This window comes from Cyprinus carpio, chromosome B19 (assembly GCF_018340385.1).
Source record: "Cyprinus carpio isolate SPL01 chromosome B19, ASM1834038v1, whole genome shotgun sequence".
NCBI lineage: Eukaryota > Metazoa > Chordata > Actinopteri > Cypriniformes > Cyprinidae > Cyprinus > Cyprinus carpio.
The window spans coordinates 8,113,394-8,134,553 of record NC_056615.1 but is presented as its reverse complement, the minus strand read 5'-3'; the positions used below and the strand labels follow the sequence as shown (position 1 = coordinate 8,134,553).

At 36.4% G+C, this 21,160-nt stretch overlaps 3 protein-coding genes across 3 annotated transcripts; 1 reads left to right on the top strand and 2 right to left on the bottom strand.

Annotated features, from left to right (window-relative positions):
• Positions 1-1,188: 1,188 nt before the first annotated feature.
• On the bottom strand, positions 1,189-1,696 carry mrpl36 (mitochondrial ribosomal protein L36). The gene has a single exon (XM_042745592.1). It carries the CDS (start codon positions 1,683-1,685, stop codon positions 1,326-1,328), a length of 360 nt encoding a protein of 119 aa, XP_042601526.1. The 5' UTR covers positions 1,686-1,696; the 3' UTR covers positions 1,189-1,325.
• A 6,162-nt stretch (positions 1,697-7,858) lies between these two features.
• On the top strand, positions 7,859-9,609 carry ndufs6 (NADH:ubiquinone oxidoreductase subunit S6). The gene is made up of 4 exons (XM_019124088.2): positions 7,859-8,056; positions 8,215-8,268; positions 8,751-8,873; positions 9,449-9,609. The coding sequence occupies exons 1-4, from the start codon at positions 7,913-7,915 to the stop codon at positions 9,515-9,517; spliced, it is 390 nt and encodes a 129-aa protein (XP_018979633.2). The 5' UTR covers positions 7,859-7,912; the 3' UTR covers positions 9,518-9,609.
• A 4,296-nt stretch (positions 9,610-13,905) lies between these two features.
• Positions 13,906-18,596, bottom strand: LOC109111282 (iroquois-class homeodomain protein irx-4-A-like). The gene is made up of 5 exons (XM_019124227.2): positions 18,034-18,596; positions 16,759-16,998; positions 16,515-16,627; positions 16,083-16,402; positions 13,906-15,430 (listed from the first exon to the last, which is right to left on the bottom strand). Exons 1-5 carry the CDS (start codon positions 18,076-18,078, stop codon positions 14,820-14,822), a joined length of 1,329 nt encoding a protein of 442 aa, XP_018979772.2. The 5' UTR covers positions 18,079-18,596; the 3' UTR covers positions 13,906-14,819.
• Between the last annotated feature and the right edge of the window lie 2,564 nt (positions 18,597-21,160).

Sequence of the window (21,160 nt, the reverse complement as noted above, 5' to 3'; positions counted from 1 at the left end):
AATCACTCTAAATTTTAATTTTTAATAAGTACCTATCTAAAAAAAATACCTCTATGAATTTTTAATAGCACTATGATTTTTTTTCTAACATTCACATTAATGTATGCAAACATTATTTCTAAATGTTCTTAATTTAATTTTGCAAGAATTGTTACTTTTGAATGTTCTCTGATCATTCTGAAACCATTTTTTTTTTAAATGTTAGTCCAACATCCAATTAAAACATTTCACATTTTTTTTTTAAAAAAAAAAGGTTCCTTGAATGATATATAGGAAAAATACCAAATTAAGATTCTATTGATGTTTGACGTTCATCATAACTTTAAGATAACCTTTCCAGAGCACAAAAAAATAAAAAAAAAAAACATTAAATTCATTAAATTTTGACCATGAATTCCATTGATCAGAAACTGTGGCATCCCTGTAAATTAAAGATGCTATTTTTATATTTCAGTTATCAGTGCAAACTGCATTCAGTTTCATCTTAAATTGTAATTTAACAAAAGTAGGTTAAAAAAAAGCTACACACAGAAAGCATGAAGATGATCCAATATGGCCTATTCACTAATATTCCATTTTAATTCAGTGTGACATATATGAAAACAAAACATATGTGACCCTGGACCACTAATCCAATCATAAGCAGCACAGGTATATTTATAGCAATAGCCAACAATACATTGTATGGGTCAAAATTATTGATTTTTCAAATTAGAAAATATTATAAGATAACCATTGTGGATCGGGCTAAAGTAAGCCGATAGTTTTGAACACTGGCTTGATATGTACTTGCTCAAATATTGATTTACGATAATTTTTAACCAAAAAAAAAAAAAAGTTGCGGACTGCAGCTTTAAGTAAAGGTCATGTTCCATGAAGATAATTTGTAAATTTCTAACCATAAATATATCAAAACTTAATTTTTGAATATTAATATGCATTGCTAAGAACTTAATTTGGACAACTTTAAAAGCAGTTTTCTTAATATTTTAATTTTTTTTGCACCCTCAGATTCCAAATTTTCAAATAGTTGTATCTCGGCCAAATACTGTCCAAACAAACCATACATCAATGGAAAGCTTATGTATTCAGCTTTCAGACGATGTATATTATCAAAACAATTTGTGGTCCAAGGACACATATATGAAAATATACGAAACAGATCAAATAATTCTCAAAATCTTCAAGCACCTTTTCAGATAAGGATGTTTATTCATTAGAAACTCTATGATCTTTACATGCTCGGTACACCATTCAAGCTATTCTCATGTCTTCTGTGAGAAACAGTCAGTGGCGTGACAGCACACATTAAAGTCTCAATTCATTCACCCCTGCCGCTGCTTGTGTCTGGGGTGGGATTTGCAAAAAACAAACAGCCTTCCACGGCGGCGGACGAAGAAGCAGTCTTTACAGCGTCTTTTGAGAGCAGTTTTAGTCTTCATGCCAGCGGATGGTTGAATACACAAGAGCTGTTGGCATCGTCCAAGCAGCGGTGAGAGGAATGCCGTGTGTGGCTCGTACACTGGGTTGACGACGACTCTGAATTGCGCCGCTGCAGCTGTGAGGGTGCCGATGCATCTCTGTGCACCTACTGCAGATAAGGAGCCGAAAGCTGCACATCTGGCAACTTGGGCCAACTGCCGAGTCAAGGAACCAACAAGACCGGGGAGCAGCAGCGGTGCCATGGTGTCAACACCTAGTGGAAAAAAAAACAGACAACATTCAGGTGTATGAACTTAGTCCCCTAACTTATTCGTAGTAGCTGGACATATGAATTAATTTAAACATGTATAAATTGAGAATCAAAAATCACTCAAACTATACTAAAGTGTTGAAAAAGAAAAAAAAATCATGGTTGTGACACAGTAAACAATTACCTTGTGGATGAATGCTATATATACACAAATAACAAGTAATATGACAGTGAATTGACACAACTATAAAACCTTTAAAAAATTTACAAAAAAAATCTAAATATACTAGTACTGTTTCTTTAAAATACACATATTTTCTATTGTATTATTTTTTACAGGCCTATATTTTCCTGTTTTTTGATTTATATAACGTACAGTACTGACATATAGTCTGAGGACTGGTGCATTTTTAGAACAAATTTCGACATAATAATTAAACATTTAAACGTTAAGACCATTCTGGTGCTCATTCCTGATTAATCTGTTATTTTAAAAACTAACAGCAGGTAAATATTTTGTCCCATGTCTAAGGTATCAGAGCTTGATCACAGCTAGCATTCATTTTCATTCTTATTTTCAGATATTTTAGTTCGTATTCAGAGCTGCATGCTACAGATGAACACACAGATGATCTTAGTGAGAGTCTATGTAGAAAGCTTCATTAGCGCCAGCTAACTGTTAGCTGTACAAATTCTCTTCATCTGCATATGAATGTGTTCGTTTCAACACTATAATTACAGTCAGACATACAGGCAAAAAAATGCATCGCATACCTGTCTAAAAATCCCAACAGAAACGCGTGTATAAGCAAATAGTTTAATCCAAAACCATCAATTTGAAGGCAACATGCTTCAAACCGACGGAAACTCCACGACTTCCTGTGACGTGTGACATTGAGGAAAGTCATAACGCACGCATGCGCAGTAAAATCACTGAAACCTTTACTCAAACTCTTGTACATAGATGGCTGTTCTGTTACGTTAAATAACGAATGGGTGGTTTAAATAAAGTTGCATAATCTACTGTAAATCTAAAATGTTTGAACGCACAAATAAAGGAAATATAAATGAATAAGACCAGCAGAGGCCAGCTGAGACGTGTTTTCATCTTCATACACACAGCAAAGCAAAGGCTGTTGGGTAGGGCACAATGACTTGTATCCCACAAAAGAAGTGCTGAAGGAATGCTGGATGAAATAGAGAAGTAAAAAGGACAACTTTGGTCATATAGGGAACCAAACAGCAAAAGATCTTGGGGTGGTTGATATGAAAATTGGTTCTACAATAGTGCATTCAGTCATGGCCCCATGGAAGATGAAATGTCCGGAGGCAGATTGGCATCTGTTAAAGATTAAAATGAAAGAAGAACGTACTGATTTGGTTGATGTGTTTAATGATCATGTTACAGAAGTATATAAAAACTATACTCAAATCTTTACTAAGAGCCCGGAGACAGGAGTAACAGGAATTGGTGTGGTGGTTACAGCAAGAGGAATAGAAGTCAACAGAAGAACGTCTAACAGTTTAGCAGTATATACAGTGGAGATGGTGGCAATTTTGGTTGCATTACGTTGGGTGGAAAAAACGGAAGTAGACAAAGTTGTAATATGCTCAGACTCAGCTTCAGTCTTAGTAAGTTTAATATCTTTCCATTCAAAAAGTCGACAAGACATACTATATGCAATTCTCTACTCCGTTATTAGAATTATAAACCAGGGAGGACAAGTTACATTTTTATGGGTCCCAGCGCACATCTGTATCCTTATACAGATTGAAAGAGGCTGGAATAATGGTATATTTTTGTTGGGTGCCAGCACATGTTGGGGTATCTGGTGGTAATGAAGTTGCTGATAAACTAGCAAAAAAAGCACTAGATAAGATGGAGGTGGATGTGAAAGTGCCTATGGGGAAAAAGGAGGCAAAGTCGATTTTAAAGAAAAAGTTTATTAATAAATGGCAAATGAGATGGGATAATAGTAGCACAGGGAGATGGTGTTATAATATTACGCAGACAGTAGGGAGGATAAATTGTCAGGGAAGAAACAGGAAAGAAGAGGTGTGGCTGTGTATATTGTGACATATTATTTAGTCAATTTGGGGAAGAAAGAATGACAAGTGAAGATATTTTAGGAAAAGGTTTAATGAATAGACGGGTACACAGAGCACTAATTAAATATATATAAATGAGTCAGGTTTAGGATCTAGATTGTGATATGTGCGGATGGGAGTATTCTAACTAATCTGGGGCATGAAGAGCTAAGTGTGAGTGTTAGAGAAGCTCAACACGCAGCGCTAGCATGAGCATGTGATCTGAGTGTGCCATAGATTGGAGAGAATATGAAACAGTCACCAAATCTTTTATTAATTTATAAAAATACAAATTTCAGACTCATCACTTAAGTTTACTTGACATTCCGTACAGTAGGTGGCGATAATGCTCCTAAAGAGTTAATCGCCATTAAGCAAGAAGAAGAAGAAGAAGAAGAAGAAGAAGAAGAAGACTCAACTAGTTTGTTTTGCGAAGAGGAATCATATCCCTGAAATAAAAGTGAAGTTATATGGACAAGTACTTGAACAAGTTAAAGATATAAGATATCTAGGAATATGGATGGATTCCAGGTTGACCTTTAAGACACATATTCAGAAGTTTGTAGATAAGTGCAAAAAAAGTAATAATATACTTCGATGTCTAACAGGAATGGAATGGGGAGCTAGTAGGAAATCTTTACTAAGAGTATATAGTGCACTGATTAGGTCAGCAATTGATTACGGATGCATAATCTATGGATCTGCTTCTAAATCCTTGATTAAAAAAGTAGAAACTGTTCAGGCACAATCTTTAAGAATATGTAGTGGAGCTTTCTGATCTTCTCCAATATCAGCCATACAAGTGGAGGTGGGGGAAATGCCTATAAGTTTCCAAAAATTGAAATTAACTATGAATTATTGGATAAATGTAAAAGGGCATTCAGAATTACATCCAGTAAAGGACATATTGAAGGATTGCTGGGAATATGGGAAAAATGAAATCAAAAGTTTTGGTTGGACAGCAACTAGAGATGCTACGATTTTAGGTATCACAGAAATCTCAGTTAGTCTCTCTGTTGTAATGCCGAATATTCCTCCTTGGTTGCTTCCTATGCCTCAAGTAGATTTTCATCTAAAATATATGGTTAAGAATGAGAAAACAATATCTAAGGAGCTTGTTGTTCAACAATATCTAGATCAAAATCACTCTTCAGTGCTCCATATCTTCACAGATGGTGATCCTACATCAGGAAATTCAGCGGCAGCTGTATATAGCCAAAGATTACAAGTCAACATTCAGAAAAGGATAACTATGTACAGTCGTGGCCAAAAGTTGAGAATTACATAAATATTAGTTTTCAAAAAGTTTGCCGCTAAACTGCTTTTAGATCTTTGTTTCAGTTGTTTCTGTGATGTACTGAAATATAATTACAAGCACTTCATACGTTTCAAAGGCTTTTATCGACAATTACATGACATTTATGCAAAGAGTCAGTATTTGCAGTGTTGGCCCTTCTTTTTCAGGACCTCTGCAACTCGACTAGGCATGCTCTCAATCAACTTCTGGGCCAAATCCTGACTGATAGCAACCCATTCTTTCATAATAACTTCTTGGAGTTTATCAGAATTAGTGGGTTTTTGTTTGTCCATCCTCCTCTGGACAAGTTCTCAATGGGATTAAGATCTGGGGAGTTTCCAGGCCATGGACCCAAAACTTCAACATTCTGGTCCCCGAGCCACTTAGTTATCACTTTTGCCTTATGGCACGGTGCTCCATCGTGCTGGAAAATGCATTGTTCTTCCCCAAACTGTTGTTGGGTTGTTGGAAGAAGTTGCTGTTGGAGGGTGTTTTGGTACCATTCTTTATTCATGGCTGTGTTTTTGGGCAGAATTGTGAGTGAGCCCACTCCCTTGGATGAGAAGCAACCCCACACATGAATGGTGTCAGGATGCTTTACTGTTGGCATGACACAGGACTGATGGTAGCACTCACCTTTTCTTCTCCGGACAAGCCTTTTTCCAGATGCCCCAAACAATCGGAAAGGGGCTTCATCGGAGAATATGACTTTGCCCCAGTCCTCAGCAGTCCATTCACTATACTTTCTGCAGAAGATCAATCTGTCCCTGATGTTTTTTTTTGGAAAGAAGTGGCTTCTTTGCTGCCCTTCTTGACACCAGGCCATCTTCCAAAAGTCTTCGCCTCACTGTGCGTGCAGATGCGCTCACACCTGCCTGCTGCCATTCCTGAGCAAGCACTGCACTGGTGGCACTCCGATCCCGCAGCTGAATCCTCTTTAGGAGACGACCCTGGCGCTTGCTGGACTTTCTTGGATGCCCTGAAGCCTTCTTTACAAGATTTGAACCTCTTTCCTTGAAGTTCTTGATGAACCTATAAATTGTTGATTTAGGTGCAATCTTAGTAGCCACAATATCCTTGCCTGTGAAGCCATTTTAATGCACCGCAATGATGGCTGCACGCGTTTCTTTGCAGGTCACCATGGTTAACAATGGAAGAACAATCATTTCAAGCATCACCCTCCTTTTAACATGTCAAGTCTGCCATTCTAACCCAATCAGCCTGACATAATGATCTCCAGCCTTGTGCTCGTCAACATTCTCACCTGAGTTAACAAGATGATTACTGAAATGATCTCAGCAGGTCCTTTAATGACAACAATGAAATGCAGTGGAAAGGTTTTTTTGGGATTAAGTTAATTTTCATGGCAAAGAAGGACTATGCAATTCATCTGATCACTCTTCATAACATTCTGGAGTATATGCAAATTGCTATTATAAAAACTTAAGCAGCAACTTTTCCAATTTCCAATATTTATGTAATTCTCAAAACTTTTGGCCACAACATCAGTCTTTACAACAGAGCTAATAGCAGTTTTATTAGCTATTCAATGGGTGGAGGAAGTTAAGCCTACTAGGGCAGTCATTTGTTCAGATTCCTTGTCGGCTTTAAATAGTTTAATAAGTGAACAATCAACATCAAGAAAGGATTCAATCTCTGAAGTACTTATAAATCTGCTTAGGATTCAGGAAATGGGTATAGTCCTGAGGTTCATATGGGTACCTGCACATGTAGGAGTACTAGGAAATGAAATAGTCGATAAACTGGCCAAACAAGCACTGAAATATATGAATGTTGAGGTACAAATTCCACTGAGTAAAGTAGAAATAAAAGGAAGAATTAAAGAACACATGAATAAAAAGTGGCAGGAAATGTGGGACAAGGATTTAAAGGGCAGACACCTATACAATATTCAAAAACAAGTTGGGAGAATATGCTTTAACAAAAGAAACGAAGTTATAAAAATTACTCTACTTCGAACTGGACATTTTGGTTTAAATCATTGATTATTCACGATAGGGAAACATCAATCAGGATTATGTAAAGTGAAAGTGACGTGACATTCAGCCAAGTATGGTGACCCATACTCAGAATTTGTGCTCTGCATTTAACCCATCCGAAGTGCACACAGACAGAGCAGTGAACACACACACTGTGAATACACACCCGGAGCAGTGGGCAGCCATATGCTGCGGCGCCCGGGGAGCAGTTGGGGGTTCAGTGCCTTGCTCAAGGGCACCTAAGTCATGGTATTGAGGGTGGAGAGAGCGCTGTACATTCACTCCCCCCACCCACAATTCCTGCCGGCCCGAGACTCGAACTCACAACCCTTCGATTGGGAGTCCGACTCTCTAACCATTAGGCCATGACTTCCTACATGCAGTGAAGCAGAAACTATATTGAGCATGTACTTCTACATTGTGGAGTATATACCAAAGAAAGAGGAGTTATTTAAGAAACTGAGAAACATAGGAGTAACTAGTTTCACTAGGTCTATATCAAATCTTTTAAGTTGTGCCTCAGGGCAGACAAGTATTATGAGAGAAATTCTTAAGATAACAGGATTAGAAAGCAGAATATAAATTTCATAATAATACTACCGGTTGGTTTATTTATTTATTGAATTTTATATATGTTATTATTATTTTTTTTTTTTTTTTTTATTTTTTTTTTTTTATTATTATTATTATTATTATTATTATTTTCCTTACCCGTGAATGCTTCACACTCCAGTCCAGTTGGTGGCGGTAATACACCATAAGCTGGCTTGTCAACCTCCATTAAATCGTACAAGAAGAAGAAGAAGGCTGTCGGGTGATAATCAGAGGGCAAACATGGCAGCCTTCCTTCCAAGGATGTTGTCCTTCGGTAAAAATACGAAGGCTTTGCTCAATGGCTTGAGGTTATCTGCAGCTCCAGCCCAACAATACAGCGTCCAAGTTTCTAAATATGGAGAAACAGTTACTCACACGGGACAGGTGAGGCACAGTTTAATGCACGTCTGTTTATCGCTGTTAGCATTTATTGTGACTCGGGTGTTGTGGAATTAATCTGAATTAATAGCAGTACTGCAATCATTTCTGTCAGTGTCACTATGGACCGGAGTGAATCCGTTTACTGCTTGTTTTTGTTGCAGGTCTACGACGAAAATGATGTGAGAAGAGCTAGATTCGTCGGCAGGCAAAAAGAGGTAAAGGGAGATCTATTTAATGGCTCTCTAAATGATTTCAGTATGGTATTACTCTAAAGATAACCAAAATTGGGCTAGTTAGTCTAAAAATGCACTATATTTCTCATTACTAGTTACTCCTTTCAAAAGTAATTTGATTATTACTTAATACTTTCTGGCAACAGTAATTAGTTACACTACTAGTTACATTAATTTTCTTTCATGCCCCATAGAAGCTGTATGTATATTATATATATATATATATATATATATATATATATATATATGCATCCAGTGAATGTAAGCTTTTCCATATTCCAAGCTTGCCTGCTGCACTGGTGACTTCATGTGCCTGTGCAAGTTGTTAAAATTATGAAAATTTACTGCAAAAAGTAATATTACTGTAACTAGTTACTGCCCAACACTGGAGATAAGATTATATAAACTAATATAAAGTATTACCCTAGTTTGTTCACTCATGGGTCTTGTAATCTTTGATACAGGTGAATGAGAACTTTGCAATCAACTTGGTTGCTGAGGAACCAGTGACACACATAGAGTCCAGAGTGGTGTCCTGTGATGGAGGCGGAGGGGCTCTCGGCCACCCCAAAGTTTACATCAACTTGGTAAACAAGTCTTTTATTTAAGAACAGTTTCTACGAGAGAATGGATGAGAGAGTTACCTTATAACACAGCAGCAGAAATTCATAATAAGGAAAATATTTCCCATTGGGGTTTAATTCCAGGAAGCATGCCAAATAATTAACAAAGTTTTCAAAAATAATGATGATCATAAATGGTAAAACTGTTTTGTCGAATCCCCAAACCCTTAAACACTGCCTAAAGCAGGGCGTCCGATCATACTTCTAGATGGCAGACGTCCTGCAGAGTTTAGCTTCAGCTTAAACACACTTGCATGGATGTTTCTAGTGAATCTGAAGACCTCGATTAGCTGCTTGGGGTGTGTTTAATTACGGTTGGAGCTAAACTCTGCAGGACAGGAACAGGTTTGGACACCCCTGGAATAAAGCATGGTTGAACAACCTCTTGACAGTTTTGGAGCGCTTGCATCAGTTAAACTAATCAAATGTGTAGAAAATGTCTGTTTAATTGTTGCAAGAAACATTATATACGTGTGTGTGTGTGTGTGTATGTGTATATATTGTAGCATCATGCATTAATTAATTCAATCTTTTCACAGGACAAGGAAACCAAAATTGGCACGTGTGGATACTGTGGGCTCCAGTTTAAGCAGAAGCATCATCACTGAAGAACTGTATTTTTTCTGTTCGGGCTGTCCATTATTCACATTTAAGATATCTAATTGTATTCTCTACAATAAAACATTACTATAACTTAAAACTGTTATGGTTTTTAGATGTCTTTTGCACTTTTCCAAGCAGGTGTAGATGAGCACATGGTTTATTCCACCGTTGACAGACAGAGGGCGCACATGGTCTTTTTTTTTTACATCTGTACATATGGTTTTTGATGTTACCTTTTGCATTAAAATATGTTTGGTTTAAGATTTACTTCCGTCAGTTTCTACCCAGAAATTGCTGGTAGAATATATTTAACATAATTACAAAGAAACTGCAAGCAACACTGAATTAGATGTGAATTAATTTAAATGTGTAAAACAGACTCAAGTAATATATGTGTGTGTGTGTGTGTGTGTGTGTAATATTTATATATATATATATATATATATATATATATATATATATATAATATATATATATATATATATATATATATATATATATATATATGGGACCAGCTTGGGCTGGTTTTAGCTTTTTTTTTTTGGCAGAGAGAGAACCTTTTAGTAGACAGATATTAAAATATTTTTTCTTAGCATGAAGAATTCATATTTATAACTTGAGTGAGTAATTCTACAAAAGGTCATTTCAGTTCTCGTTCAGTCAGTTTATGTGAGAGCATATGTGCAATACCTTGAGAGAAGGTTAACGCATATGTGCCCTGACTGATCTGACATGTCTCATGTATAATCAGAAACTCTGCTCTGGTCCTCTTGCTCTGAAAGAAGACCTTATAAGACCGGTCAGCAACAGGCTCACTTACACAAATTGACATTTTCCTACTCTGACTGACTCTATAGGATAGATAACCTAGAGTGTTCGTTTTACTTTCAGAGATGTTTCTGAAGCACTTCTAGGCAGGATGACATGAAAAGGAGCAAAGGGTAAAAGAACAGAGCAACCTGCATCTTTAAGCACTGGTGAGCTGCGTTCCTGCCTCGTTCCTGCTAAGTTTGGGGAATGTCAAGGGGGATTTAGTCTGATAAGAAACACTAGTGCGGAACAATACATGTATGAGGAAGATCATATATATATTTCATCAAGAGTATTCTCTGCCGGCGCGGCCGTGCCAAATTGGCCTTGTGGCAGTGTGGAGGAAGCCCGGTCTCTAGTGGTGCGTGCAGTGGAACTGAGTTTTCCGGATGGAGGCCCCTCAGGTTGAGAGAAAGGCAGCCATGCTGCTATAATTGGGGCTGGTGACAGAAGGCAAGAGACAGCGTGATGCCAATTAACCCTCATCTGTGCTGTGTCCTGTCCAATATGTGTGATAGGTAAGGGGAAGGCATCATTGTTAAGGGCTGTGGATTTTCCTCTTTATCATGAGGCGTCTAAATTGCAGGTGGTTGGCTAGTTTAAACATTGCTCTGAGCAAAATCTTGGGGTGAAACTGAGCATGAATTGTGCTGCATAGAAAAGTGCTCTCTATTATTCATGAAGCTAAAATGGAGCCAGTAGAGACACAGAAGGATGTTGCAGGTTCTCAGAAAACGTCGTCTTTCACGGTTTAAATTGCTCCGCAACACTGTTTGACATTTCAATATAATCTCCATTTCTTTTCACAGCAACAGAACTGTTCTTTTATTCCATTTAAACCCAAATTTCACCCTTGATACAAATCATGCTTTGTTTGATCAGATCTTAATTTGAATTAAATAACAAAACGGAATTGTTTGAGTCACTTTCAGAATGTACCTATGGCTGAGGAACAATAAAATAATTGGCAGCCAATCAGAATCCATTTTAAAGAGCGCAAAAGTTTAAAGCAGCCTGAGCTGAACGTTGGTGTGGACACAAATATAGTTCTAGTTCTGGGTGTGAACAGGCCTTTAGAATATCTTAGGATTATTTATGCATTTTACAGAACTTTCGTCCCCTATGAATGGATTGGCTGCTTCTCATTATAATTAGGCTACTCTTCCAAACTGTCAAAAAGAAACTGTAGTGCTCTGTGATATGACTGCTAACTTCACCTAATTGTCTGCACTAATTCCCTTCTGCCCCATGTACTAGAGTCGTGACCTTTACTCAGGAGACTGTGTCATGTTTCTCAAAGCTAGTACAGACTCTTCCAACTATTGCCTCGAGAGAGTTTGTGATTTAGGACTGAGATCCACCAAATGAAAAAAGCTTTTGTTTTGTTAACTTTTAGAAAACTTTTCAGCACGTTTGTGTTATTTTATTATTTTTCAGGTGTAAAATAATGGCTCTGAATGAGATAAATTGCTAAAAAAAGCCGTTCTTCTGATCTGCTTCTGACACCATTAAGTTTACAGCATGCATTGCTTGTGTTACTTGACCTCCTCAACACATCCCAATCTTGTAAAATGGTGAATAACTAACATAATTAAATTATGCATGGTAAAACTGGTTGTGATTCCCACTAAACTGGAAGTAAAAAAATATATAAAAATAATAATCTTAACATCTCTCCAACAGGCTAATTGAATTTTCTTTTAGCTGTGAATATATGAAAATGGGATTTCCCATTTCTGTGGTGTGCGGCAAGTTTCTTTACTGAACGCCTGGGTGTCATTATTTATTACCTTGAGTGTAAGTTATTTATAAAGCCGAAAAAGAAAGGAATTCTCTGATGAATTCATTGTGAATAATTCATCTTAAAATCGTTAATCCCATACACGGTTGTGGCAGGTTTCTCCTCTGTTCTAATGAATACTTTATCATCATCATCATCATCATCCTGAGCTTCAAAATGGAAAGAATGAACAAAAAAATAAATATATCGAGGCAATCTTCAAGCGGGCAATTAACACACAACAGCTGATCGGTGAAACTTTAACATGATTTTAGAGTTATGCGGAATATACGAAGATGGTTTATTAAAAACCGCACTCTTTAAAAATGCCAAATAAGCCATTAATGCAAACAAATCTTTTATGAGTTTCTGTACATATTTTATACCTATATTCTATCTTGATAAATCGACTCCAGACAATCAACCCTCCCCCACCAGAAAATATTCTGCCAGATACATTTAATGATGTAGTGACATCAGTGTCTGCCACTTTTCTGGACCATGGGGAGTTCAAATGATCAAAGATAAAAGATTGAGGGGCCAATCTGTCTACTTCATTCAGGATTTGTTAAATCATAAGTTACATCACTTCTCTCTCTAGGGGTTAGGATTAGACTGTCAAACGCAATTTGTCTTTCTTCCTAGTTGGTTTTAAAAAAGATAGCACAGGCTGAGTTTGTTCATGTCTCAGGTGGCTCTAAATGTCACCAATTCCTTGTTTGACATTATGGCAAGCCATTTTAATTATTATATGTTTTTGCTGCTACTAGTAGTTTTTAATTACTAGTAAGTAATCTAATGGCTATATCTTCTCATATTGCACTAGTAACTAATCCTTGAACACTAATATTTATTCCAATTTAAATTGTGGATCTGTGGATCAGATTCAACGATTCACTTCCCGCTAATGTATTCCAGCTGTTTCTGGTACCTATTCCATTTTTACCAGTAGTTATTCATTAAAAACTATTATCTATTAAATACTTATTTATGCAAAAAGACAGTGTCTTTTGCATTTTTATTTTAGTACTCATTGAACATTCAATATTGCTTAATTATTAGATTTAAATGTAAATAATATGATGAGAAATGTTGCTTGCAACAATTAGGAGTGATATCTCATTAAAAGGTAAGCATCTAATAACTACCTATGTGTGACATTAAAAAAGATACTAGTCACTACTGGATTACTTACTGGTACTGAAAAATACTAATAACACCAACCCAGTCTCATAAAAATACATACTTCTGGGTATGTTTCTGCAAGACCGTTTTTACGTACCTCACTGCACGTTTCACAACTGTTTCAAAGAGAAATGTCCACTGAGTGGTGCTAAAACACAGGTTTAATACGTGAACTGTGGCACGTTTTGATTACGTTAATGTACTGTAGTTACGTATTGCTGTGTTTTTATCATGTTGCTTCTGGTACGTATTGCAGCGGTTCAGAATTCAAATATCCGGGACCGTCGCTAAAAGTTATGCCCTACACCAAACCCAACCCTAAACCTACCCGATAGCGTTAACAAATGCAAAACTGATAAAAAAAAACACATTTGTTGATGTCATTTCAACTAACTTATATACAGATTTAAAGTGCTTTGTCGAACCATGGTTACATGGGATTCGAACCGGAGCTTCTCGCCTCTGAAGTCCGTCTCCCAACTCTGTGAGCTACCGAACAAACCTTCCGCCTCTGAAAACCCATAGATATGAAGCTGGATATGTGCGATGTTAATGTTCAAATGCATCAGTTTTCAAATGTCCCAGCATATTAATATTGTTTTGAAGTCACAACATGATATTCTTCAAGTAATTCTGGCAAAATTACGCTTTATTAATTGAGAAACTGTAAATTTGTGTGAAAAGGAATAAAAGGTTTCGGAGTTTTACTGCCTCTAGTGTTTATTTCTTTTGGAAACTGCAGTGATACGTACTTATTGGTTCGTATTTCGCGTCTAGCTAAAATGTGCACCCAGGTATGTTTATGCCATGAGACCGGGTAGAATAAAACTAATAGCCTACTAATAAAAGCTCTAGTAAAAATACCAACTATATTAAGATACTAGTTAGTTTTAAGGGATAAATGTTAAAAACGCTTGCCATATCAGTCACTCAATGAAAAACAACGCTTCACTGACTACGACTTTTAGGAGTACCATTGAGTTAACAGTTTAGCAGTAAGACCCCTTGAGTATTTATATTTGTCATGACTGAGTGATTATAACTAGCCTACAGTGCTAAAGGACATTGTGTGGAAGGGTTCAAGTAATTGATGTATGTAAAATCATGTTGTGTGATTCCACTTGGAAAAACCTCATTTAAACAATAAATGCAACCAACTGGGAGAATTTCAGCACCACGGACAGCGAACATGGTGTTTTTCCCACAAATGACTTTATTTCTAGGGATGTGAGATCAGTAACTGAGACTTCAGATTGGGGAAAATCTGTGTACCATGCTATTATACAGTAGTGATCACTTTCTTTAACACAGACAGAACCAGATTTTCTTTCTTAAGTGAAAAGGTGCCAATCTTCCTAAATCTATTTTGTTGTGTTGTTAAGCTCTAAATATAAAGTTCATCAGACTTTCAGGAGGTCTTATATGACATCAGCTTACAGAATAAAACTAATAATTAAGACATTAGTACAATTAAATTCCAAACCTAGCGTGTTGCTTTTGTGATGGCTTAACCCCCCAAAAAACTGTCACAGTTATGAAGTATGTTTAGAAGCAGTAATAGGTCCTGAGTGTTCATGGTAGTTATTCTGCAAGGAAATTCCTTCAGTCCATAACTCTGTGGAGTTGCTGAAAGTTTGGTTTAAGTTGGTGTGCCTGAATAAAGGATCGTGAAACACACCGTCAACCCAGTTTCTAAGAGTGGCCACTGGAGACTCTTGTTTCCTCTTTGTTATGTCTGAGTCTGAGTCACACTTTGAAGAAGAGCACGAAGTTCCTTTAAGCATGCATGAGTTGTAATCGGCTTGGTTTAACGACGTAGCAGTCTGTGCAAGCGACCAGATTTTTGGCTTGGTCTCAGTGGTCTTTTGGCCTTGTTGAAGGTAGAAGTTCACTGTCTGGTTGTCTTCAGAGGTAAGTCTTAAACGGTCTTCGTTAAATTCATGGACATCTGTCGGGAGCTCGGTAACGGATTCGTGAAAAGCCTTTTTAAAAAGGTTATCTGGACATTCTCTGGTCTCTGAACAAACGCGCATGACAAAGGATGGTTTGGATTCGCACTCTGAGCCATCTGATTCCACTAGATCGAAGTCTTCCAGATCGCTGTGAAGTTGATCTGCATCATCCTTTCCATGGCTGTCTGGAGCTTTGAAACAAATATTTTTATACAGAATATAAAAACATGCATAAATCAATAAAACATTAAAAGTTCGTTCACACAAATGACGTTAACAATAACATTATAACTATAAAGTTTTAATAATCGTGCAGTCTATAAGAATAGGGAAGTTCATGATTTATGACACGACGAGGAATCGCATTCAGAACTTTATTTACCAGCCTATGAATGATTAAACATTGACAGCCAATCAGAATTCATGCTATTTTGAAGAGCTGGAGCATTTAAAACAGCAGACAGTGTGCTTATAATAAACAGAACATTATCGTGCATTCGTGAGGATGCTAATATAGTTATTGTTGTCTTTATCGTTATCATTCTTTCTTCTTCTGTGTCTTCTTCTTCATTGTTGCCATTGTGTTGATTTGCATGTGAAACATCTTGTGTTAGGCCTATGTTCTTGTACATGCTATTTGTTGATAATAGGGCATTGAAAAAGTTATCGTACTTGGAGTGAACGGACCTGACATGTCAAACTGTAACTGCAGCGCATACAGAAGTGGCATTTGGCATTTGTGGAATCAACAACAATTTGCTTAAGTTCTGTGTAGAGCTATAGGTTATATGAACAATATCTTCATTTCAAACCAAGAGAAATATCAAAAAGCTTTCAACAAACCATTGAATTCTTGTTCGGTTTTTATCGGCTCCCCCTGTGACTCGTCCATATCTTTTTGGTCGTCATCGCACTCTTTCTCATCTGAGGTCTTGTTGCGTGGTGACCACGTCATCTTGTTTTCCTTCTTGAGTCTTCGCCGTGCGTTGGCGAACCAGGTGGACACCTGCGTAAGGGTCATCTTTGTGATGATGGCCAGCATGATCTTCTCGCCCTTGGTGGGATACGGGTTCTTTTTATGCTCCTGCAGCCATGCTTTCAGTGTGCTGGTGGTCTCTCTGGTAGCATTTTTTCTTCTTGTGCCCACATCTACAGATCCATACCTAAATAACATGACAAGTAGTCTGTTTAATTAAAAGTTGGATGCAGAATTGCTATTATGAAAATAGCCTATTGATGCAACCAAAATAACAGCAAAGGGGTGATAATTCTTACCCATATCTGTCATACTGGTACTGTCCAATTGGGTAATCGTAAGGGTAGTATGCAGAGCTTTGGCTGATTTGTGAATGTCTTGTTGCCACTCCATCTTTCTCACTGAGTTTACCCTAATATGAAAAATTAAATAATTACAAAACAGCTCAGTGATGATCTGTACCAATGTGTGGGAAAACTTTCTGGACAGTGCAGGTAATGTTCACCCCCGATTTTTATTGAAACAAAATAATGAAATGCATACCAGTGGATAATATGAGGTTGAATCTGGATCATAAGTGCTGCAGGTATCATAACCGTGACTCTTTGAGCAGGAGTTGCCATAGACACCAGTAGGGATCAGGTCATGCTGGCTGGAGGGCACAAGCCTTCTTTCATATACTGGGCAATAAAGCGTGTTTTGAGGAGAAGCTGTCACTCCAGAGTCCAGCAGTGAACCACTAGACTCATAGCAGGTGCTCAGAGTGTTAGAAGACATTAAAAGCTGCCAAAGAAATGGCAAAGAGGCTTTAGCAGAACTTTAGCATTATTTATCAAATTAGTTACAAGTAAAAAGTTTATGACAAAAATAGCTTGGTTTGGTGTTACAGGGTCAATGTTACATTGCATTTGGGTGATTCTTCAATTAGGGACACTTTTGAATATTGGTAATTTTTTTTTAGGAGATTTTTATAATTTTTTATTAAATTAGTTACATATAAATAATGGAATAAAGGTTTGATCATGGCCTTGATGTCAATTTTGGAATAACGTGAGATGGTGTGGAATTCTATATTCAGGGTAATGATCTAGGATTGTAGTGGCATTTTTATCTGTTTTGACCAATGTCTTAGACTAGTTAACATATTAGTTAGCCATAAATTTAATAATTTATTATGTTTGGTAATGATGTGTACTAAAGCTACTTTAAGATCTTTAATCATTCAATCTCTGAATGAATTAGGCTATATTTATTATCCTCAAATCAGTCATTCTGCTGGACTGGCAAAAATATGCCTCCATGTCACATCTCATTTTCATCATACAGATATATATATATAAAATATGAAAAACATTTATTTATTTTTATTTTTTTAATGCTTGGTGTGGTGGCAATGACAACAGTGATCATTTTAAAAATCATAAAATGGAAGGTCAAAATTAAGATTTCTATGAATTCCCCTGATTTTAACACTTTTTTAAAATAAATTTATTATAAAGGTAAAGTTAACAGATCTAAGTGAAGTACAAGTCCAAAACAGATCAGTTCTGGCAGGTGTAAACTTTCAACACTAAAAAGTAAGTAAAAGTATATATTTTAAAAGTAATTAAAAAGACAGCATAAAAATGTATAGCTGTTGTAATCTATACTTATGAAAACATATTACATGATTTCTTTAAAATCACCAGGTCAGAACACTTGCCCTAATTAAAGAATCACTCAGTTGCATTTAATTAATATAAGCTACACCATTCACAGATTATCATATTAACATCTGGCATTGTAAAGTGAAGTGTGCAACTGTTCAAAAAAAGTTACCTGTGGTGCTGCAGGATATGAATAGCCAAACTGTGTAAATGACATGATGAGTGTCCAGTCCAGAGGAAGCTGCAGTCCCGCTGCGGGTCATCAGTTCATCACCAAAATGTCCATTAACTGGAGCTAAACGTCCCGTTCTTGTTTCAGTTTGTCTCTTATACAAACCAACAATACAAATAGCCATAAAAGTGCTGTGTGACACAGATTCAGCGTGGTGCAGCGCTGAAGTTGAAGTAAAAAAATAAATAAAATCATAACAAATGTTGGCTCAGTTGCACGTTGTTTTAAACACCAGTGACGCTGACGTCACAGCGTCAGATTTAAAGGTCCAGATAACAAACGCGAATTGTCGCGAATCACGCAAAAGTTGTTGTTCACCGAGCGGAACACTTTCTATAGCCGCTGTGTAACTTCAGAGTCAAACGATGCGCTTGTGTCCTCTTGAGGAGCCCGCGGGGTCTCGCTCACATTAACGAGGACGTGTTCAGTTTCCTGCCCGCCAGCAGCCAATCACACATCTGCCTCCAGAGCACAGACAGCTCGATCGCGCGTGATTGATGACCGCCCAGAAACCATTACCATAATTGCCTTTCTGTGTAGTTATCAAACACTTGTACCATTAAATAACATTGAATTGGTTGAAAAAAGCTCTTGATTTATAGCTACACCAAAATAAATAAATAAATAAATAAAAATTAAAGATCGATATCTATCAAATTCTATTAAATTATGGCTTACATAAAGAATAACTGACTTGGTAATTACAGTAACTTATGTTGTGGATGTTAAAAAAAAAACTATTAATTATAGTGAAAGTAGCTATAAGAAAATATTAAAGACTTAGGCAGTGAGACATGTGGAAATGTTTGGTAATATTATCTTTACTTTAATAACAAAGAGATTCATGAGTCAACTTAGAATAAAGTTCTCTCAAAACCAGACAATGTCTTTCCACAGATTTATAAACTAACTGAAAACCAACAACAACATAACCTTCAACTGGAAAAAAAAAAAAAAAAAAAAAAAAAAAAAAAAAAAAAAATAGAGGAGAACCTGTTTCAAAACTGTTTTGCTTAAAACAATATTCTTATGTGTTCTTTAGAATTCTTTAGAACTGGCTTCCATTGAAATATAAGTATGAGAACAACACTTTATTTTAACTGTCCTTGTTACAGTGATTAGGTACTGAGTAAGAGTAATTAACAACATACTTAGGATTAGGGTTTTTTTTTTTTAGAGTTATTGCATTTAATTATGCCTAATTTACTGTTAATACTATAGTAAGTATGTGTTTGTTTGTTTTCTTCTTAATGCCATTCCAGGATCTATGGCTATATTCATGGCTAGTTAATCCATGCACAAGTCTGTAATACACACAAGTCAGGGGGACAATTTAGAATATTCAGTTCACGTATCCTGCATGTCTTTGGGCTGTGGGAGGAAACCCAGAGTACCCAGAGTAAACCCACACTGACACAAGGAGAACAATCATGTAACTTGTATAATGTAAAACATCTTTTGTCTGGTAACCTTAAAAATATTAATTCTGACTTAATCAACCAGACAAAAACAACAATAACAAAACATTTTAAGGGCGAGTTCCTTACTGGACAGTTTGGTGGAGGTATGTTCTTGGGGATGCTCTTTTGGTGATGATCTTCTTCATTTAACAAGTGTTTTTAAAGATCAAATCAAAAATTGACACTGTGAAGATAGAGTCACAATTTGAACCATATATATATTTTTGGACATCAATCAATCCTTTATCACATACAGTACCTTAAATGTGTCTCTCAGCCACCTCTGGACTCTCTCTTTATTGTGGCTGAGAGGTTTGTCCTGCGAGAGTTCATTTAATATGTATAATGCATGAGAGCACTTCAGTGCATTTTCTTAACACTTTGTTCCTGCGGTCCAGAAGTCTTTTCATTAGAGACTGAAATGCTGATAGACATCCCCAGTTTGAAAGCACCGTAACTGCCTAATTCCTTGTTCGGACTCACAGCACATGTAACAAAATTGATTACAATATTGCGGTGCAGCATCCGTGTAAAAAAGTCATAACAATGTATTTGTTTCTGCATCCAGTGAACCAGTTTATTGTATGATTTACATGATTGTGCCTCAACTTTCATTTATTTAATGTTCTGACTTTTCTACTCAGTAATGGAGAAAGAAAGAAAGAAAGAAAGAAAGAAAGAAAGAAAGAAAAAAAAGAAAGAAAGAAAGAAAGAAAGAAAGAAAGAAAGAAAGAAAGAAAGAAAGAAAGAAAGAAAGAAAGCATTTTCAACCAAAGAGAAATCAAGCAACAACTAAACAAAACATTACTGGTGAATTCATAAAAAATTTTAGCAATATACTAGGCTGAATGCTGAGCTCATGTTAGAATTTATCTGAATTACATCATGACTTTCTTAAAGCATGACTTTCAAATAAATAACAATATACGTACACACACACACACACACACACACACACACACACACACACACACACACACACACAGATATATATATATATATATATATATATATATATATATATATATATATATATATATATATAGGTAACTATGTAATATATTTTATTTGTAATACTGGTAAAGACTACAAAAACATTATACAAATATTACTATAACAAAACATTTAATAAAAATAAATATATTACTACATTTTATACAAATATGAAAGAAAGAAAAAATCTAATGTGTAGCTGAGATATTTACTTGAAATGCACCTCAAACTTCCAAGAAAATCTTCATGTTCCACAACCAAAAGTGTTAATACACACGAAGGACAGTGAATTGACAAAACATGTTTGGATCTCTCTCATGTCCCCGTCTGATGCAGATCAGAATGAAACCAACAGACTGTGGGACGTCCTACCACTGCAGGCATTTAAATGGAGCTCCCGGATGGACAGCTGCTTGATAGAGTTACATCATAATCTACTGAAATGTTTGTCTCAGTGATTGAAGCAGTGGAAGATGAATGTGTGGAAATGGATGTGTTTACATAGATGAAGAGACCATCATTCATTGTTACAGGCAAATACAAATTGCCAGTCCTTTGACTGACAGGTTTTTTGTTGGACTGGAGAAGAAGCACATGAGCAAAAGCTTTATTTC